General features: G+C 44.2%; 1 protein-coding gene across 1 annotated transcript in view; it reads right to left on the bottom strand.

Annotated features, from left to right (window-relative positions):
* Positions 1–348: 348 nt before the first annotated feature.
* Positions 349–20,111, bottom strand: part of LOC149462737 (uncharacterized) — a 55,079-nt gene continuing 35,316 nt past the window's right edge. The window contains exons 4-6 of the mRNA XM_089676515.1: positions 4,624–4,677; positions 3,013–3,066; positions 349–526 (exon numbers count right to left, since the gene is read on the bottom strand). Coding sequence (XP_089532641.1) covers positions 398–526; positions 3,013–3,066; positions 4,624–4,677 — 237 coding nt within the window. The 3' untranslated portion in view covers positions 349–397. The remainder of the gene's footprint in view (positions 527–3,012; positions 3,067–4,623; positions 4,678–20,111) is intronic.

Below are 20,111 nucleotides of genomic sequence, written 5' to 3'. Positions count from 1 at the left end.
CAGGATGTGCAGAATATGGTGTTGTAGGGAATGCAGGGGTAGCTTAATGTTGGCGTATTAGTGATAAAGGGGGAGCAAAGAGTGGTGTAATGGGGATGCAGAGGGTGAAGACTGTGCGGGGTGTGCATTGGTAGACACTGGATGGAAGAACCTGTCAGGCAGGCTCTATAGGGCCCTGTGATTTCTAATGGTGGCCCCAGGAAAAACAATAAGAAAATGGTACCACTTTTTATTCAGGAAACACTTGGAGTGAATATCTCAAATTTCACCTAGGTCTGTTTATTCTTCTCATCCCATCAACCCTTTGGTCATACCATTGCAATTGTCAGGCAATAATTTCCAAAAGCATTTTTTTGTTTTTGCCAAATTTATTATATATGCAGATTTACACAGAACATCAAGACACAGACCACATACAATGTTTAATCATTCTTGTGCTTGGTAATGCTTCATTTGAGTCTTTCATGATGATTTTATTTTTTACATCCTTGTTGTTGGGGCTGGCATGGCTGAGGAGGGCAAGGATCTGTGCAAACAGAAAGTTATAATAAGAATACATGTTATACTGTACATTTGTTTTCCTAACTGACCATATAAAATATATTCACTTTCTGCATTGTAGCTTAAGAGAGAAACCTGATATTCAGTAGTCACTCTTGTTGTTCTATATGAATAATTATATACATGCTAATTTTTGCCTAGAACAACCATGTCAGCCTGTACACAAAAAATTAGTACGGCATCCTTAAATATACCTCAATATAATAGATAACCATCATAACCAGTCTAGGTATACTTTCTCATTGATCCTCAAGCCCTGAATCACACAAGCCATGGTCTCCATACACTGAACTGATGATGACCAACAACCCTGAAACAGCTGTATGCAATTAGGAGTACATGGCCCTATAATATTAAAGTCCAACTCCAGGCAACTAAAAAAATATCCTTTTCAGTAGGATAGTGCCTGTACTGCAAGCATTAACTGCTTGTCTAGGTCTAAGGGAACAATTAAATAAAATACTTACCTGCTGATTCACTCCTTTTTGGTGCTGGACCTGTCCCTGCAGCGTATTTTTCTCCATGCTCTAGTGGTCCAGGGTCCTGATATCATCAAGACCAATGCAGGGTCCATAGCCCTGTAGTATCAGATAAGTAAAACTCCCCTAGACTAAACAAGCAATTAGCTCTTGCACCACAAAAGATAATTTTACATTTTCTCGGAGTTGGCCTTTAAGCAGTATAAGTGTGATAAACCAGTGGTTTTGGATATAGAGTTATGCTTGGGGCAATAGCCATAGGTTTGACTCCAATTTACAAATAAATTGTATAAACTGATATCTATAATAAACACATATACATACAGAGTCATATATAGCTAGAGTATGTTTAATCATGAAACATTCAAGGAATATAAGAGTAAATGTGATATTCTGATAGTTGGCTGATACTGTTGGCCCAAAGTGAACCTGTAAAAATAGAAACATAGAGGAAGCCATTGCTGACCTGTTTTTAGAGGTACGAACTCCAGGGCTCCTGGCAAAACATTCTGTATTCGTTTTTGGCTCCATGTACACTGCAGCTGATAAACTCACATTTAGGAGCTTTTCTGCGTTTTTTTCAGCAGCCCCTGAACTCACCCTAATGTTTTCCTATGTGTCCATGTACACTATGGTGTCCGTTTGTAAACCAGCGGTAATAGATCGCTGCTCAGTTCTCCGGCATTCTCGGAGAACATAGTTCTCCTGTGAATGCAGTTTATGAAGCAGTTCTCCAAACGAATGGAGAACGGTCAACAAACGCTGGAGAACGGTCTACAAACTCTGAAAAACGGCTCATTTTACTATAATCTCTCGAGATTACAGTAAAAGATCAGTTTACTAAACAGAGGTAAACTATCTCTGCTTAGTTTTCGGTCCCTCTGATTCTCCAGCTCTGGGCTGGAGAATCTGGAGGGAGAACACAGATCTCCAGTGAAGGGCTGACATGATCTCCTGAGTGTCATAAACTGTGAATGACCAGAGAATAGCTGAGATCTGTTGAATCGCAGCTATTCTCTGTGTCATAAAAGGACACCTATATCATTTACAGGCAGTTGAGTCTACAGTCATTTTATTGTACGCAGCAAACTTGCGTTCAGGAGTAGAGTTTATCAGCGTTTCAAACACCAAATGCTTATAAACATGGCTAACCATATTTATAGGCGTTTGCATTTGGAAAATGTTTTTAACTCTTCCATTTCCAGATGCTGTCCAGAGCCTTTTTTCATCCTGAAAAATGCATGCAAAGCGTTTTCCCAGTACTCAAATGGACCTGGTACACCATACTTTGAGGTTTCGCATGAAAGAAAATATGTTAGACACTGCTGCAATAATTTCTGCACAGAAATGAGCTGGAACACATCCAAACACCACAAAAAAAAAAGACAGCTAATCTCAACAAATACTGCTCTCTCTGCTTCTGCTCTCTCTATTTCTCTCAAAATGTCTGAAATTTTTTACTGTTTTTCAGTGCATTCTGGGCATTTTGGAAGGTCTCCTGAGGTTATCTTTAAAAAATGCTTCTAAATGCAAACGCTCATAAATGTGCATAAATGCGCATGAACGCTGTATGCAAATGTGGCTAAACAGACGTTTTTTAACCTACATTATCCAGCAGTCAGTTTCCATCATTCAGAAGTGTTTCCAAATGTCCTGTGTACATGGAGCCTTAGAGTAAGAAGGGGTTATACCCTCTGTCATGTTTTTGCTGCAATCAGGGACTCTGAGATTTACTTTCCCTTCCTATCCTGGTAATATTTTACCAGAAGGATGTGAGGAGAAATATGGCACTTCACTACAGACAAAAATAAAAAATGTATTTTTTTAGTAGAGTAGGGGAAGACTATTTATTTTTTCTGTTTTTATCTCTGTTGCAGATTTTCTTCACTTTCTGTCTGGATAGTGGCCATATATTCCAGCTGAATACATATAAATTACATTTGTAAATGATTTTTGATGCTTGCAGACTTACCAGGCTTAGGGCACTTTGGTTTTTTGTCCTGACATTGTGGCACTGGTTTGCATTCTAAAAAGGAAAAGTAGGGACATTCTTTATGATGCCACATGTGGTTTAGCCATTAGATCACTACTGGTAATGATAAGATATAAAGGTTTAAAGAACATTTAGAAAAGAAAACTCTAAGCCCTGGTTCACACCAAATGCCATTTCAAAGTGGTGCGACCTGGTCCTATTTATTATTTATTACAGGTACTTCTATAGCGCCATCAATTTATGCAGCGCTTTACATATATATTGTATATTCACATCAGTCCCTAACCCTCAAGGGGTGTACAATCTAAGGTATTTAAACACAACTTCAAAGTCCCGCTGATATAGACACAGATGCGATTTCAGTGTCATTTACCTTATAGTCTATGAGAGTTAAATCGCACTGTAGTGGTGAAAAAGTAATGCAGGAGCTTTTTTTCAAATTATACTACTTGAAAATTGCACCTATTAAGACAGTGCCATAGAAATACATTAGATGTGACCTCAGGTGAGATTTGTAAATTGCAGGTCGCACCTGAAATCGCAGCGGTGTGAACCAGGGCTAAAGCTGAATTTGAGAAATTTGTCTAGTAGCAAATATTTCTTTATCTTTGATCCCTGATAGTTGCTCTTACAGCGTATTTGTATGACACACATGGGAATGGCACATGTTATGACACCATGGAAAATATACAATAAAAGTGTGACACTCTCTTTTGGATTTACAGTTGTCAGAAACTAGGAGGCAATGCTGGAGATTTTGCTGTGGCACCTTGTCACAGTATTGCAAAAAAAACAAAACAAACCCAGCTGGTCTTTCCATCTACTGTGGTCCATTCAAAATGAAAATATCAGTTTTGAATGTATGTGCACTTTAATATTACAGTTAGGCTATAAGGTTGGACATTTACAACTGCAACTGCTGACATGTTTTGGAAATGCACATGATGACCTGGAGTAGTCATGCCAATCCTGGTATCACACCTAGTTAGTCACCTATCTAGACCAAGAGCACAGGCAGAGATGATTGATACTTGGCCAGGTTTGTGACTCTCCAGGTACTCAGGTCAAAATTGTAATGCTTTTTTTCCCATCCTTGTCTTTTTAGGAAAGTTTTCCTTCACGTCTTGTCCTGTAGACTCAAGAATAAGTGAGAGAATACTTTTCCAACGTGAAGGAAATCCAATTCTAGACAAGATGGCATGGGAACAAGTGTCCCCATTGAAAGATGCCCCCTCTGTTTTGGTGACAGTTCAAAATTTTGGATATACCTTCATTTTTAATCCTGGTGACACTGGTGATCAGGATAATTTAAGAGAGTGAATCTTGCCAATGAGGACATAGACAGTAATAAAAACCTGACGGAGGTTTTAACCCCCCACCAATCTATTCACATCTAAAAATATTTTGCCTTTCAGTAAAACTCGGAACAATAAATAAACAGTGACTGCTCCCATATGTAAGCTGCCCTAAACACAGTAGAAGTGATTTACCATTGATGTACACAAAAAAAAAAAAACATAATGGCAATATATTCCAGCAGAATACATAAAAATTACAATTGTAAATGATTTTTGATGTTTACGGACTCACCAGGCTTAGGGCACTTTGGCTTTTGGTCCTGACATTGCTGCACTGGTTTGCATGCTGAAAAGGAAAAGGAGGGATATTATTTATGATGCCACATGTGTTTTAGCCCCTAGATCACTACTGGTAATGATAAGATATAAAGGTTTAAAGAACAATTTTAAAAAGAAACCTCTAAAGCTGAATTTGAGAAAAGTGTCTAGTATCAAATATTTCTATATCTTTGATCTCTGATAGTTGCTCAGTCTTACAGCAGCATATTTATTTGATACAAATGAGTGGGAATGACACATGTCCCTGAACAGCACAAAAACATATATGGGAAAATAGTGCACTTGCTGGTGGTGATTGATTAAAACTTATTCCTACATAATATAGCTGAACATGTTAATGCTAAATTTCTATGAAACAGGTCTAATAATATAGGTTGTTAATTTTGTTTTTCTTCATATGTCCTTAATACGTTAGCCCTTATACTAACAAGTTATCCCTAATACTAAAAACACCTTGGATTACGTTATTCTTCTTGTATTGGTGACATAAGACTTGTGGATTCATATTAACATATTGTTGTAGACACCAAAACAAAGTAAGGTCAGTCAGTCAGTCAATTTTTCCACTATCTGAAAGGTTTTATAAGCATAAAAAGCTACTTACGGTCCTGGCACTTCTGATCATGATGTCCATGCTGTTCATGGTGTTCATGGTGTCCATGATGTCCATGAGGTCCACCTTTAGTTGAAGACATTGCTGTTGGCTGGCGTTAGCAAGTAAGTTCAAAATTAACTCAAAGGAATAGTGAGTTCTGTTTTTAAGGCGTTGAACATGTTGCTTTTATACCCAAGTTGTTTCCTGTTAGTAAAGGGGGAGTTGAATCCCTTGAAAAACCAGTTTGGTTTTCACTAAACCTGACATTCATTTTATAGAGTAAACTTTCTAGCAAAAAATATTTAATGTTATGTACTGTTCCATAAAGGAAGGGGTGTTGCCTTCTTGGTGTATCACTTAGCTGCTAATTACACCCAGATCTTGCATTAGTTGTGGATGACTCACTTACTGAACATTAGGTAAAAAATTCCATATCTGATACGATGATTGAATTATTAAATACTTACATAGTAGATAAGGTTCGAAAAAACACAAGTCCATCCAGTCCAACATACACTATATTGCCAAAAGTATTGGGACGCCAGCCTTTACACGCATTTGAACTTTTTCTGCACCCCAGTTCCTATGTTTTTGTGCATAGTTGAGTCACTAAGCCTTGTTTCCATATTGGAGGTATGGGTTTTGGCATGAAGACCACTTCTGGCCAGACTTCTATGGACTATAGATGGGTGTACCTGGGTACTACTGGTTTCTAGCAGTTCTGTGCTGATGGCACTGTTGGACATCTTCCGATGTTGAAGGGAAGTAAGCATGATGTGTCTTTGATCTGCTGCATTAGGTTTCCTTGACAGACCACTGCATCTACGGTCCTCAGAGTTGCCTGATTAATAGTGTCCTCAATACTGAGAAATACAGACAGATACTTATTCACCATGCCACAATATCGGGGAGGTGTGTTATTGGCCCCAAGTTTATTCTGCAGCAGAACAGCGACCTCAAACATACAGCCAATGTCCATGAACTATCTTCAGCGTAAAGAACAAAGAATTCTGGAAGTGATGGTTTGGCCCCCACAGAGCCCTGATCTCAGCATTATGGAACCTGTCTGGAAATACACAAAGAGACAGAAGGATATGAGACAGCTAATGTCCTTAAGAACTATCTTCAGCATAAATAAGATCAAAGAGTCCTGGAAATGATGGTTTAGTCCCCACAGAGCCCTGATCTCAACATCATTGAGTCTGTATTGGATTACATGAAGAGACAGAAGGATTTGAGGCAGTCTACATCCACTGAAGGTCTGTGGTTAGTTCTCCAAGATGTTTGGAACAATCTGCCTTCCGAGTTCCTTCAAAAGCAAGGTGTAAGTGTATATAGAAGAAATGATGCTGGTTTGAAGCCAAAGGGTAGTCACACCAAATATTGATTTAGATTTTTCATCTCTTTGCTCACTTTACATTTTGTAAATTGATATGTATGTGCAAAAAATGCAAAAACAGCTCTAACAGTGACAAGGGTTAAATGAGACTAGAAATGAGCCACATAGTTCTAAGTTTTGTTCTCTTATATTTGTTACTCAGTGAAGCTTTCCTAGAAATGTATAAATTTATCTTCTGCTGAATCCAGCTGTTCATGAATGTCTGTTATGGACATAAAATATTTGCAAAAATGGTGCACATTGTGTAGCAACTAATTGCGCTGCACACAGTGCCCAGCTGAATAGGAGGACGGGACTGTTTACTAATGTAATACTCTACAGGGATACAGCAGCGACAGTTACTCTGCCCCCCACCACTTCTCAGCCAATCAGCATTTAGGACTTTACTGTAAATCGTCCCTTTCCTCAGCCTACCACATTCGACACGTCTGAAGAGAAGATGCAAGCGGCTGGATTGGGGCGGGCAGCTGGAGTAGGGCTGCATTGGGGCGGGTGGCCGGAGTGGGGCTGGATTGGGGCGGGCAGCCGGAGTGGGGCTGGATTGGGGCGGTGCGGCCGGAGTGGGGCTGGATTGGGGCAGTGCGGCCGGAGTGGGGCTGGATTGGGGCGGGCGGTCGGAGTAAGGCTGGATTGGGGTGGGCGGCTGGAGTGGGGCTGGATTGGGGTGGGCGGCTGGAGTGGGGCTGGATTGGGGCGGGCGGCTGGAGTGGGGCTGGATTGGGGCGGGCAGGAGTCAGGACTGTTCCCTGTGCTTTACTATTTACCAGTAAGTAGCTAAAGCAGAGTAAACAGACTTGAAGCGTGGGCAGATATGGACTGAGAACAGAAAGAGGGTGCTGGGGGCAGTGAGCGATCTCTTTATTCTATTTGCTGGGCAGGCTGAGGCTTTCTCTCTGGCTTTGTAGTGCAGTCTCTCTGTGTAGTGCAATTTGGAGCAGTCTCTCTCTCACTCTCTGCAGGGCATTGTGGAGCAGTCTCTCACTCTCTGTGTGGGGCATTGTGGAGCAGTCTCTCTCTCACTCTCTGTGGGGCATTGTGGAGCAGTCTCTCTCTCACTCTCTGTGTGGGGTATTGTGGAGTAGTCTCTCTCTCTATTTCCAGGGCAATGTGGAGCAGTCTCTGTCTCTCCAGGGAAATGTGGAACAGTCTCTCTCTCTCTGTGCGAGGCAATGTGGAGCAATCTCTCTCTCTCTTTCTCTCTCTCTCTGTGTGAGGCAATGTGGAGCAGTCTCTTTCACTCTCTGTGTGGGTCAATGCGGAGCAGTCTCTCTCCAGGGCAATGTGGAGCAGACTCTCTCTCTCTGCAGGGCAATGTGGAGCAGTCTCTCTCTCTGAAGGACAATGTGGAGCAGTCTCTCTCTCTCTGAAGGACAATGTGGCGCAGTCTCTCTCTCTCTCAAGGACATTGTGGCGCAGTCTCTCTCTCTCTCTGAAGGACAATGTGGCGCAGTCTCTCTCTCTCTGAAGGACAATGTGGCGCAGTCTCTCTCTCTCTGAAGGACAATGTGGCGCAGTCTCTCTCTTTCTCTGTACTGGGCAATCTGGAACAGAATAATCTCTCTCCCTCTTTCTCACTCTTTGTGTGGGGCCAGAATTAAAAGGAAAATCTCTTCAGTTGGACATAGGTAACAATAAATTCATAGATTATAATAACCCGCACTTTTATGCTGAAAATGTTTTTTTTGCCTTCAGATCTATTTTAAATCACATTGCTAACTGCATATGTGAGCTGTTTGTAGCTGAAATACTGAAATGTGCACTTAAAACTGTAATGTTGTGACTTTTTGAAATGCCAGTAAAAACTTGGCTGTGTCAGTAAATTTCACTTTGGTAGATTGGCAACACTGGTCCAAAGGTTTAGATAATGATGTAATCTAACAACATTTGTTGTAGTTAATTAGAGATCCAGTTTTATACCCCCATCATTTGGGTTACATACTCCCCTGTTAAGAACCCCTGCACAAGAGCACCTAAAATGAAAGGGAAGATGCTACCTTTTTCTAACAAAGCACAGATAGCACTGATTTGTTTCACGATTTGTTAAAATATTCAGAAGCCAAAGAACAATAGCGCATCCATTTCAATCAGTGTACCTCCTCTGTCACTCTGTGTATAGGTAAACACATTACCTTTTTCTAATGTCAGTATTATTAAAAATGTGATGAATTGAGATGAGTAAGACCTGTACTCAGCTGGTACATACCATTACTCCGCTGGTGATCATTGCTTAAAGCACATGAAACTCCCTTTGTTGCAAAACTATTCTGTTTATTAAATTTTTATGGACATTTTTGTTTCCTGATATAACAAGTCACACCTGAGATGTTGCTAAACATTTACATTGTTTAGTTTCTTCCTTAATGCCACATAATTCTAAGGGTGTTCATTTTATTTCTGGTGTATGAATATAAGATAATAGCAGGAGGTTGGTGAATGTCAGACATGTAAGCATGGCAAATACACTATATCAGTGATGGCGAACCCGTGGCACGCCGAGCCTTATCTGTGGGCACGCCAGGAGAATACCGTATTTTTCGCTCCATAAGACGCACTTTTTTTCCCCCAAAAAAGGGGGGAAAATGTCAGTGCGTCTTATGGAGCGAATATAGAGCGGCCGGTCCGGTATTTCCACCGCCGCCGTGTCAGAATACCGGGCCGGCCGCTCAGCTCTGCAGTGGGACCGTACCTGTCCCTCTATCCAGCGGCGCGCTGTCTTCCCGGCTTCTGTAGTGTGCGTGACAGCCGGGTCCCAAGTGCGCATGCGCAAGAAGCAGTGCTCTTTGTGAATGGTAAGGCGGTACCTGGGACACATGACAGATCCCAGAAGCCGCCGGACCAATCACAAAGCGCAGCGCTTCTCGCGCATGCGCACTGGGCATCCGGCTGTCCGACGAGCGCCCACACTACAGAAGCCGGGAAGACAGCGCGTGGCTGGATAAAGGAACAGGTAAGATAAAAAAAAAACTCTGCGGAAGTAAGAGCGGGTACCTGTCAAATTCAGGTACCCGCTTCCCCTCCCTCCCCAAAGGTCAGCAGTCATCTGTACTGTCCGCAGTCTCTGGTCATCCCTGTGCTTTCCGCAGTCTCTGGTCATCTCCTGTACTGTCCGCAGTCTCTGGTCATCCCTGTGCTTTCCGCAGTCTCTGGTCATCTCCTGTACTGTCCGCAGTCTCTGGTCATCCCTGTACTGTCCGCAGTCTCTGGTCATCCCTGTACTGTGTCCGCAGTCTCTGGTCATCCCTGTACTGTCCGCAGTCTCTGGTCATCCCCTGTACTGTCCGCAGTCTCTGGTCATCTCCTGTACTGTGTCTGCAGTCTCTGGTCATCTCCAGTACTGTGTCCGCAGTCTCTGGTCATCTCCTGTACTGTGTCTGCAGTCTCTGGTCATCCCTGTACTGTGTCCGCAGTCTCTGGTCATCTCCTGTACTGTGTCCGCAGTCTCTGGTCATTTCCTGTACTGTGTCTGCAGTCTCTGGTCATCCCTGTACTGTGTCCGCAGTCTCTGGTCATCCCTGTACTGTGTCCGCAGTCTCTGGTCATCCCTGTACTGTGTCCGCAGTCTCTGGTCATCCCTGTACTGTGTCCGCAGTCTCTGGTCATCCCTGTACTGTGTCTGCAGTCTCTGGTCATCCCCTGTACTATGTCTGCAGTCTCTGGTCATCCCTGTACTGTGTCTGCAGTCTCTGGTCATCCCCTGTACTATGTCTGCAGTCTCTGGTCATCCCTGTACCGTGTCCGCAATCTCTGGTCATCTCCTGTACTATGTCCGCAGTCTCTGGTCATCTCCTGTACTGTGTCCGCAGTCTCTGGTCATCCCTGTACTGTGTCCGCAGTCTCTGGTCATCCCTGTACTGTGTCCGCAGTCTCTGGTCATCCCTGTACTGTGTCTGCAGTCTCTGGTCATCCCTGTACTGTGTCTGCAGTCTCTGGTCATCCCTGTACTGTGTCCGCAGTCTCTGGTCATCCCTGTACTGTCCGCAGTCTCTGGTCATCCCTGTACTGTTAATTACTTTGCACTACTGTACGAGTTGTTTTTTCTAAACCAAAAGCTCGATATTCAGGTTTCATTGCAGGGTTGGCACTTTGAAAGAAATAAGTTGGTTTTGGGTTGCAGTTTGGGCACTCGGGCTCAAAAAGGTTCGCCATCACTGCACTATATTGTCAAAAGTATTGGGACACCTGCCTTTACACGCACATGAACATTAATGACATCCCAGTCTTAGTCCGTAGGGTTCAATATTGAGTTGGCCCACCCTTTGCAGCTATAACAGCTTCAACTATTCTGGGAAGGCTGTCCACAAGGTTTAGGAGGGTGTCTATGTGAATGTTTGGCTGTTCTTCCAGAAGCGCATTTGTGAGGTCAGACACTGATGTCGAACGAGAAGGCCTGGCTCGCAGTCTCCACTCTAATTCATCCCCAAGGTGTTCTATCCAGTTGAGGTCAGGACTCTGTGCAGGCCAATAAAGTTCCTCCACCCCAAACTCGCTCATCCATGTCTTTATGGACTTTGCTTTGTGCACTGGTGCGCAGTCATGTTGGAACAGAAAGGGGCCATCCCCAAACTGTTCTCACAAAGTTGGGAGCATGAAATTGTACAAAATGTCTTGATATGCTGATGCCTGAAGAGTTCCCTTCACTGGAACTAAGGGGCCAAGCCCAACCCCTGAAATACAACACCACACCATAATCCCCCCTCCACCAAACTTTACACTTGGCACAATGCAGTCAGGAAAGTATCGTTCTCCTGGCAACAGACAAACCCAGACACGTCCATCAGATTACCAGACAGAGAAGCATGATTCATCACTCCAGAGAACATATCTCCACTGCTCTAGAGTCCAGTGGTGGCGTGCTTTACACCACTGCATCCGATGCTTTGCATTTTACTTGGTGATGTAAGGCTTGGATGTACAGTAGCTGCTCGGCGATGGAAACCCATTGTGATAGTTAGCGGGGGATCTTCTCCCTGCGAGCTGTCACAATTTTTGCTTGGTCATGGAAACGCATTCAATTAAGCTCTCTACGTACTGTTTTTGTGCTAATCTGAAGGCCACATAAGGTTTGGAGATCTTTAGCTATTGACTCTGCAAACAGTTGGTGACTTCTGATCACTGTGTGCTTCAGCATGTGCTGACCCAGCTCTGTCATTGTACATGGCCTACCACTTGGTGGCTGAGTTGCTGTTGTTCCCAGTTGCTTTCACTTTGTTACAATACCACTAACAGTTGACTGTGGAATATTTAGTAGCAAGAAAATGTCATGGATGGACTTATTGCACAGGTGGCAACCACGCTTGAATTCACTAAGCTCCTGAGAGCGACCCATTCTTTCACCAATGTTTTAGAAGCAGTCTGCATGCCTAGGTGCTTGATTTTATACACCTGTGACCATGGAGGTGATTGGAACACCTGAGTCTAATGATTAATGGGAGTGTCCTAAAACATCTGGCAATCTAGTGTATCTTTTGAACTATCAGCCTATACATGCAGAAAACTTAAAATGAGGTAAACAAAGTGTATTACCCAAATTTTGGATAATGCAAGGGCCATAGCAGATGTTTTTTACTCCCATTCAAAATATTAAGCATGGAGGGTAGGGGCACAGAAACGGTCCATTTAGTCCCCCAAATTGACTGCTAGGTATTGACATCTCGTAGTGAGAATAGGCAATTTAGATGCTTAGTTGAATGACAAAGGTCTCCAGAGTAGCAAGGGGAGTGTAGCCATGGAGGGTGAGCTAGGACAATTCTGGCCCCTGCCAGTGTGGAGCATGTTGGGAAAGAGGGCTCTGTATATATAGTCTGGCAGGAATCCACCTGGGTTGTAAGTCTTCCTGGTAAGTGTAACAAAAAACAGGCCTTGGTAAAGATGGAATCTTTGCGGCTCTAGCTCTGAAGGCTTCCCCTTAGGGGGGAAGCAGGAATAGGGAGACATAAAACTTTTGAAACTACTTGTTTGCCATTTGCATAGGATGCAGGATGCAGAACGCAACTTAAACTTCAATTTTTATTTTTTATTATTAGCGGCATGGTACAGAAGTAATACATGTACACCTGGTGATAAATTTGGGTGCAGTAGTATTCAGAGTGCAAATAAGCAGTTCAGGATTTCAGTGTATAAAGGAAACATCTATCATTAACCTCCTAGTGACTCAGGATAAATAAATGTTAATGCTTGAACACAATTTTTCAACTTTGCCCTGTGTTAGTAATATTGTATGTAGTGCTACTCCCTTAGGAGCGGCAGGAATACTGTCCAGGTCCTCCCCAGTTACTTTGCCCTGTAGATTCATTCACTTGTATCTCCAATAACCAGTCTAGGTGTGTTATTTTTGCTTGCTTTTTTTTTTTTAATAAATGGGATAGAGCTGAGGGAAATGAGTGGGATACACCAAAATTTGGAACTAAAGTACACTTGAGGACTTTGTCTAATCTTCAGGGCAAGCTATATCAGAGTTCAAGCTTGAATCAAACAGTGAACTATAGCTTTAAGGCAGTAGTAACAAAGTAGTAGCAGTAACTTCTTTTGCGCCCTACAGCAATGTCTCTTTAAACGTGGGCCAGATTGACAGAGCTCTTCAAAACACCAGCCAGTGTTCCCTTTGCTAGACCCAAAGCTGTCTTCCCAGCACTAAAGGGAGTTAACTGCAAACAGTCTCTAAGATGCTTTAGGGATGTCTGTACTCACAAGGCCCAAGAGCAGCTGGATGCCTTTCTCCATGATACCAGACCAGATATTAAGGAGACAGCCCCTTCAGTCAGCATAGCAGGACCCGGGTCTCAGCATACATGCCCTCAGGTCACCCACCTGAGGCCTATGGCAGTAGATGCTTGGGAGGGCAACGTGCCCTCTTCCAGGCTTGGATGGTCCTATCCCAGAAAGATTCAGAACTCAGTGTGCTCACTGAATAAATACAGCTACCCAGCATACCTTCCGAGCCAGTCTCTCTGGGATAGGCCAGGTCTGTATTCATGCTGGAATCTACATAACATCACACCTATCATAGAGAAATTTCCAAAGTTTCTTGGATACAGAGGAAGCTAGGCAGACTGGCAAAAAGTATTCATACCCCTTGAAATGTTCCACATTTTGTCATGTTACAACCAAAAATGTAAATGTATTTTATTGTGATTTTATGTAATAGATCAACACAAAGTGGCACATAATTGTGAAGTGGAAGGAAAAGGATAAATGGTTTTCACTATTTTTTTTACAAATAACTATGTGAAAAATGTGGCGTGCATTTTGCTTTAATGCAGTTATGTATTTATGTGGAAAACAAATATAGAATACATATTCTAATATAAATCTATCTGTAGTCCCTACTACAGCAGCTCACAAACTGGTGATGAATAGTGTATCCATGACCGTTAAAGTGTCATTAAACCCAGACTATGAAAAACTCTGTTTACATGGTATATAACAGAGTGTGCACACTCACAAAGCCACTAAAGCATTCATTTTGTATAGATTGAAATATATCCTGCCTTCAGCTATCCCTTCCATCTTCTCTGTGTCCCCATTGCAGGCTGAGATTGTGTAGACCAGCTAGTGTCCTCTACTGAGCATGCTCAATCTCAGTTTCCTTCTAAGCTCTTCATTTCCTCCTGTTTCTTATCTGTGCAGCCCACATGAGTATAGAGTCACACATGTGGGCATATACACAGTGGTAAATGACAGCCCATTCCCTCCCTCCTCCTCTATGTCCTCTTATTGCTAAATACTATGGGGGTGGGATATAGTATGCTGATTTATTACATTCCTAAAGAAACTCACAAAAAGCTTAATTTTAATATAATGTATATCAGTATTAAATATATCAAATATAATTGCTAATACCTGTAAGGTAAAAAAGCCTTGAATGCAGATGCCATCTGAACAAAATGAAAGCTAGTGTCAATCATCTTTGACTCCGCCTACACTATAATAATGCACAAAAAATAACACCATTTGATATTCAATAAAGATTTATAGGGAGCTAGAAAACCGTTTTTTGATATTTATCATTTCATTTGAATTGCTTTTCTGAAACTGTTTTTTTTTTTTTTTTAAGTCAGGGCTGTACAGGCACAGAATCATACTGTAGTGAGCATACAGTACATTAGAGTAATAGAAGCCCCTCCCAAGGGTCTGTCCCTGCAGATGCCAAAGAGCGGGGAAGATCACATGACTACACAACAGCGCTGCAGGAATAAGGTACTGAGAGAATTAAAACAAAAACAAAATACAGCGGCATGATATATATGATTTATGTGAATGAATGATGGCAGTTATCACTTCTCTGTTTAGTATCACTTTAATTGTGATTTGTAATTGTGATCAAAGTCCTTTCATTTAATAAAATACTTTAAAGTTTGCACTTCTAGATTCCATATTATGTTGGAGGCTAGTAGCATTAACCACTTGTTGACCACGCTATTTCCGAATGACGGCTATAGCGCGGTCATCCAGGTCTGGGGAGGCATCATATGACGTGCCCCCCGTGCACTCCCAGGCGAACACTTGCCACTCTCTGTGATCACTGTGTCTTTTGGACACAGCTGATTGCATGACACAGTAAAAGGTGGATTATCAGTGCAGCCCCAAAAGTACCCATCAGTGCCCAACAGTGCTGCTAATCTGTGCCTGTCAGTGCTGCCTATCAGTGCCCCCAATCAGTGCCCTTCAGTACTGCCTATTAGTACCCATCAGTGCAACCTATATCCCATCAGTGCTGTCTATCAGTGCAGCCTCATTAACGCACATCAGTCAAGGAGACAAATTACCTGTTTGCAAAATTATTATTATAATTATTATAATAGAAAAAAGAAAAACATTTTTTTTTTCAGAATGTTTGGTCTTTTTATTGTGCAAAAAATAAAAGAGTGAGCGGTGGTTAAATACCACCAAAAGAAAGCTCTATTTGTGTGAAAAAATGATAAAAATTTCATATGGGTGCAGTGTTGCATGACCGCACAATTGTCATACAAAGTTCGACGTGCGCTGAAAGCTGAAAATTGGCCTGGGCAGGAAGGGGGTAAAATTGCCCAGTAGGTAAATGGTTAAACTCCAAGCAGCTGACACTGCCTCCCCCGTAGCACTCTCCTATGGAGGTCTCATCTTGACCAACTCACCCAGGCCCAGCGGTCGGAAAGGAGGCGGGGTTGGTCTACTTCTGTCACCTCTAAGCACCTTTCAAGTCTTCCCTAACCCTCCCTCTCTATCCTTCTCTTCTTTCGAGACCCACTGCATCCGGCTATTCTCTCCAACCTCCCTGAGGATTGCAGTGATCTACCGGCCTCCTGGCCCCGTGTCCCGCTTTCTCGACGACTTTACCGCCTGGCTACCCTACTTTCTCTCCTCTGAGCTGCCCACTATCATCCTCGGAGACTTCAACATCCCTAACGTCAATAACCCGGCTACATCCTAACTCCTCCACTTAACCTCTTCTTTTGAGCTAGCGCAGTGTATTCAGTCCTCCACTCATTCCGACGGTAATACCTTAGACCTTGTGTTCTCCCACCACTGTACTCCCTATAACCTCTCAAACACCCCATTTCCCCTCTCTGATCACAACCTCATCACCTTCACAGTCTCCTTGTCCTCAAACAGCTATCCCTCCAAATGTCAAACTATCACCAGCAGAAACCTCCGCAACTTGAACCCTGCCCCTTTCCACTCTGCTGCTGACCAACTTTACGACAGCATCCTTCCCCTGTCCTGCCCTGACCTGGCCGCTACTGTTTATAACAACTCGCTACCAGCCGCTCTAGACTCGCTAGCACCCCCAACAACACGAAGCATTAGACCCCGACCGCTACAACCCAGGCAGACTGACATTACAAAAAATCTCAAACGACGCAGTTGTGCACTGGAGCGACTTTGGCACAAAACCAGATCCCAACAAGCGTTCACCTGATATAAATCTGCCTTCCTAACCTACACTTCCTCCCTTCACTCTGCCAAGCAAGCTAACTTTGTTACCCTCATTAATACCTTCTTCTCCAGTCCTCACCGGTTCTTCTCTACTTTTAACTCTCTACTCTCTCCGCCCCCACCTCCACCCAGTACCTCACACACCACCCACAAGATTGCTAACCACTTCAAAAACAAGATCGACGCAATTCGGAGGGACATCGCCACTGCTCAGACTTCCACCCCACCTAGCTTCCCACACACTAAAACCCCCTCAACACTCTACTCCTTTGACCTCGCCACTGCCCAGACTTCCACCCCACCTAGCACTCCTCACACTAAAACCCCCTCAACACTCCACTTCTTCGACCTCACTACCACTGAAGTAGTTACTAAGGTCTTCTCTGAAGCCCGCCTCACCACCTGCCCCCTTGACTCTGTCCCCTCACAACTCCTATGATCACCCTCTTCCTCCATCCTACGCTCCCTCACACACATCTTTAATCTTTCCCTCTCTACTGGCACATTCCCCTCTAAAACACGCGCACATCACTCCCATACTTAAAAAAATCATCCCTGGATCCCACCGACCTGAACAACCTTAGATCCATCTCCCTGCTGCCATTTACATCCAAACTCCTAGAGCGCTTAGTCTATAATCGTCTGAGTTCCCACCTCACCGACAACAACCTCCTTGATCCCCTACAGTCTGGCTTCCGCCCCCCACACTCCACTGAAACTGCCCTACTCAAACTCACCAATGACCTGCTGACCGCCAAAGCTAGTGGCCACTACTCAGTGCTCCTACTCCTCGACCTCTCTGTGGCTTTCGACATGGTTGACCACCCCCTCCTCCTCAAAAAAATGCACTCTCTTGGCCTCCGAGACTCCGTTCTCTCCTGGCTCTCTTCCTATCTATCACAGCGCTCCTTCAGTGTTACCTATAATGCCGCCACCTCCTCTTCACTCCCCCTCTCTGTTGGGGTCCCTCAAGGTTCTGTCCTCGGGCCCCTTCTCTTCTCCATCTACACCTCCTCCCTTGGCCAACTGATACACTCCCATGGCTTCAACTACCATCTCTATGTCGATGACACGCAAATCTATCTCTCTACCCCTCACCTCACCCCTTCAGTCTCCGCCCGTATAACAAGCCTACTGACCGACATATCGGATTGGATGTCACTCCACTTCCTCAAACTAAATCTTTCCAAAACTGAGCTCCTAGTTTTCCCCCCAGCCCGCGCCCCCCCCGACTTCTCCATCAAGACCAACATCACCACCACCAGTCCCTCCCCTCAAGCCAGAATACTAGGTGTCATCCTAGACTCCAATCTATCCTTCCAGCCCCAGGTCCATTCGCTGACAAACTCATGTAGACTTCACCTCCGCAACATCTCCAAAATACGACCGTTCCTAACCCCGGAAACCACTAAGCAACTAATTCACTCCATCATATCACGCCTTGACTACTGTAACTCCATCCTCATCGGCTTACCCCACCGCAGGCTATCCCCGCTTCAGTCTATCTTGAATGCTGCGGCCAGACTCATCCACCTTACTAACTGCTCCATATCCGCCACCCATCTCTGCCATCTCTGTACTGTCTCGTGTACTGTCTCCCATTATAATGTACAGCGCTGAGCAAATTGTTGGCGCTATATAAATCCTGTATTATAATAATAATAATAAAAAAATTGGGTATAAAAAGCAGTGCGGGCATTTCAAGCTGCCACTCCCTATGTGTGTTCATGTTAATGAATTTTGGGAACAACCTGTGCTGCCGATAGAGGGGCACAGGCAGCCCCCCTTGACCAGGCCCCTCTGCTGAGCTGATGGGGCCTGCTGCCTGAGACTCCTCCATCTTCCTATCCTGTGGCCCTCCCTCTCCCTGCTACACATCCCTCTCTGACTCCAACTTCCAATATCCCTTGTGTTCAGCAGGGTGGGATGTCCAGGTGGAGCTCTCAGCGCACGAAGTTTGTAGCTTTGAACTGTGGTCTGAAACACGGTGCAGCATGAAAACCATTACAGAAGAGGCCCGGCAGGCACATCCCTTCTGGGTCATTTTTTATCTCAAATAATAGAGAATGGAACAACTTAGATAGGACCAGTTGGGTGATGTGTGACAAGGGGATGCTGGGGGTGCAGACAAAGGTGTAATGGGGTGTCAAATGAGGAGTGGTGGGGGATACATTGGGGCTCCAATGGGGTACAGAATGTAGGGTAATGGGGATGCAGTGGGTACAGAGTGAGGTATAGTGGGGGATGCAGGTGGTACAGTGATGTAGTGGGGAGGGTGTAGAATGTGGGGTAGTGGGGGATGAAGGGGTGCAGAATGTAGGGTAGTAAGGGATCCAGTGATTGCAGAATGTGGGGTGCTGGGGGATAGAGGAGTTACAGAATGTGGGGTGTAATGGGGGTACAGAGAGAGTAGAGGGGGATGCAAGGTAGCGCAGAGTGAGGTGTAATGGGGGTACAGAGAGAGTAGAGGGGGATGCAAGGTAGCGCAGAGTGAGGTGTAATGGGGGAACAGAGAGAGTTGTAGAGATTGCAGATTGTGCAGGGTGAGGTGTAATGGGGGATGCAGAGGGTGCAGAATGTGGGATAGGATAGTGGAATATGCAGGAATTGCAGAATGTGGGGTATGGGAGGATGCAGGGGGAGCACAATGTTGGAGTATTAGGGATAAACAGGGTACAAAGTGAGGTGTAATAGGGGATGCAGAGAGTACAGAGTATGGGGCAGTGGGGAGTGCATGTGAAGACACTGGGGAGAGGAGCCTATCAGGCAAGCCATAAAGGGCCCTGTGATTTGTAATGGAGGCCCCAGGAACACCAATAAGAGACTGGTGCCACTTTTTAGTCAGCAGACTCTTGGAGTGAGTATCTTAATTTAAGCATTCGAAATTTCACATACAGTTGGTCAGTTTATTCTTTCCATCACATCAACTCTTTGGGCATATTTCAGATTTGCCAAATTCCCATTCCAAAGCTGAATACCCGTATTGTACATCTACCATCTTAGTATAGGGCAAGCATCACTAAATGGCAGACCAAGGTCCTGTCCGGACAGCTTCGGCCACGGCACTTAGATGCCTGTGTGTCCTCTGCTTCTACCGCCGCTGGTGTCATCTTCACAGCAGACCAGAAAGTGGAAGATGCGGTCGGTCTGCATGGAGAGCAGTTGCTGTTCCACTTTTCAAGTTAACAAGCGGCTGTTTGGTTGCTATGACATGGGGTGGTTATAGCAACCAATCACCCAATTATTAACCTCTGGCTCTCTGCTATAAAAGGTAGGACAGGAAGGGGAGGAGGAGAGACGAGCATACTGATGTAAAGGAAGGGGAGCTGTGCTGTTAAGGCAGGCAGTTATGTAAACAGGGGACCACTATATAAAGGGGGTCACTGAGATGTAACATTGGTGCTGTGATGTAAAGGGGGACAGCTATAATATAAAGGGGGGGATGTACTGTACAAAGGGGGACTGTGATGTGGCCGGTGCTGTGATATAGAGGGGACATGATATAAAAGGGGGGCTGTAATGTGAAGGAGGT

The sequence above is a fragment of the Staurois parvus genome, unplaced genomic scaffold (assembly GCF_062004578.1).
Source record: "Staurois parvus isolate SC_StPar_1 unplaced genomic scaffold, SC_StPar_1.0 ptg000170l, whole genome shotgun sequence".
NCBI lineage: Eukaryota > Metazoa > Chordata > Amphibia > Anura > Ranidae > Staurois > Staurois parvus.
This window is presented reverse-complemented; position numbering and strand designations above follow the sequence as displayed.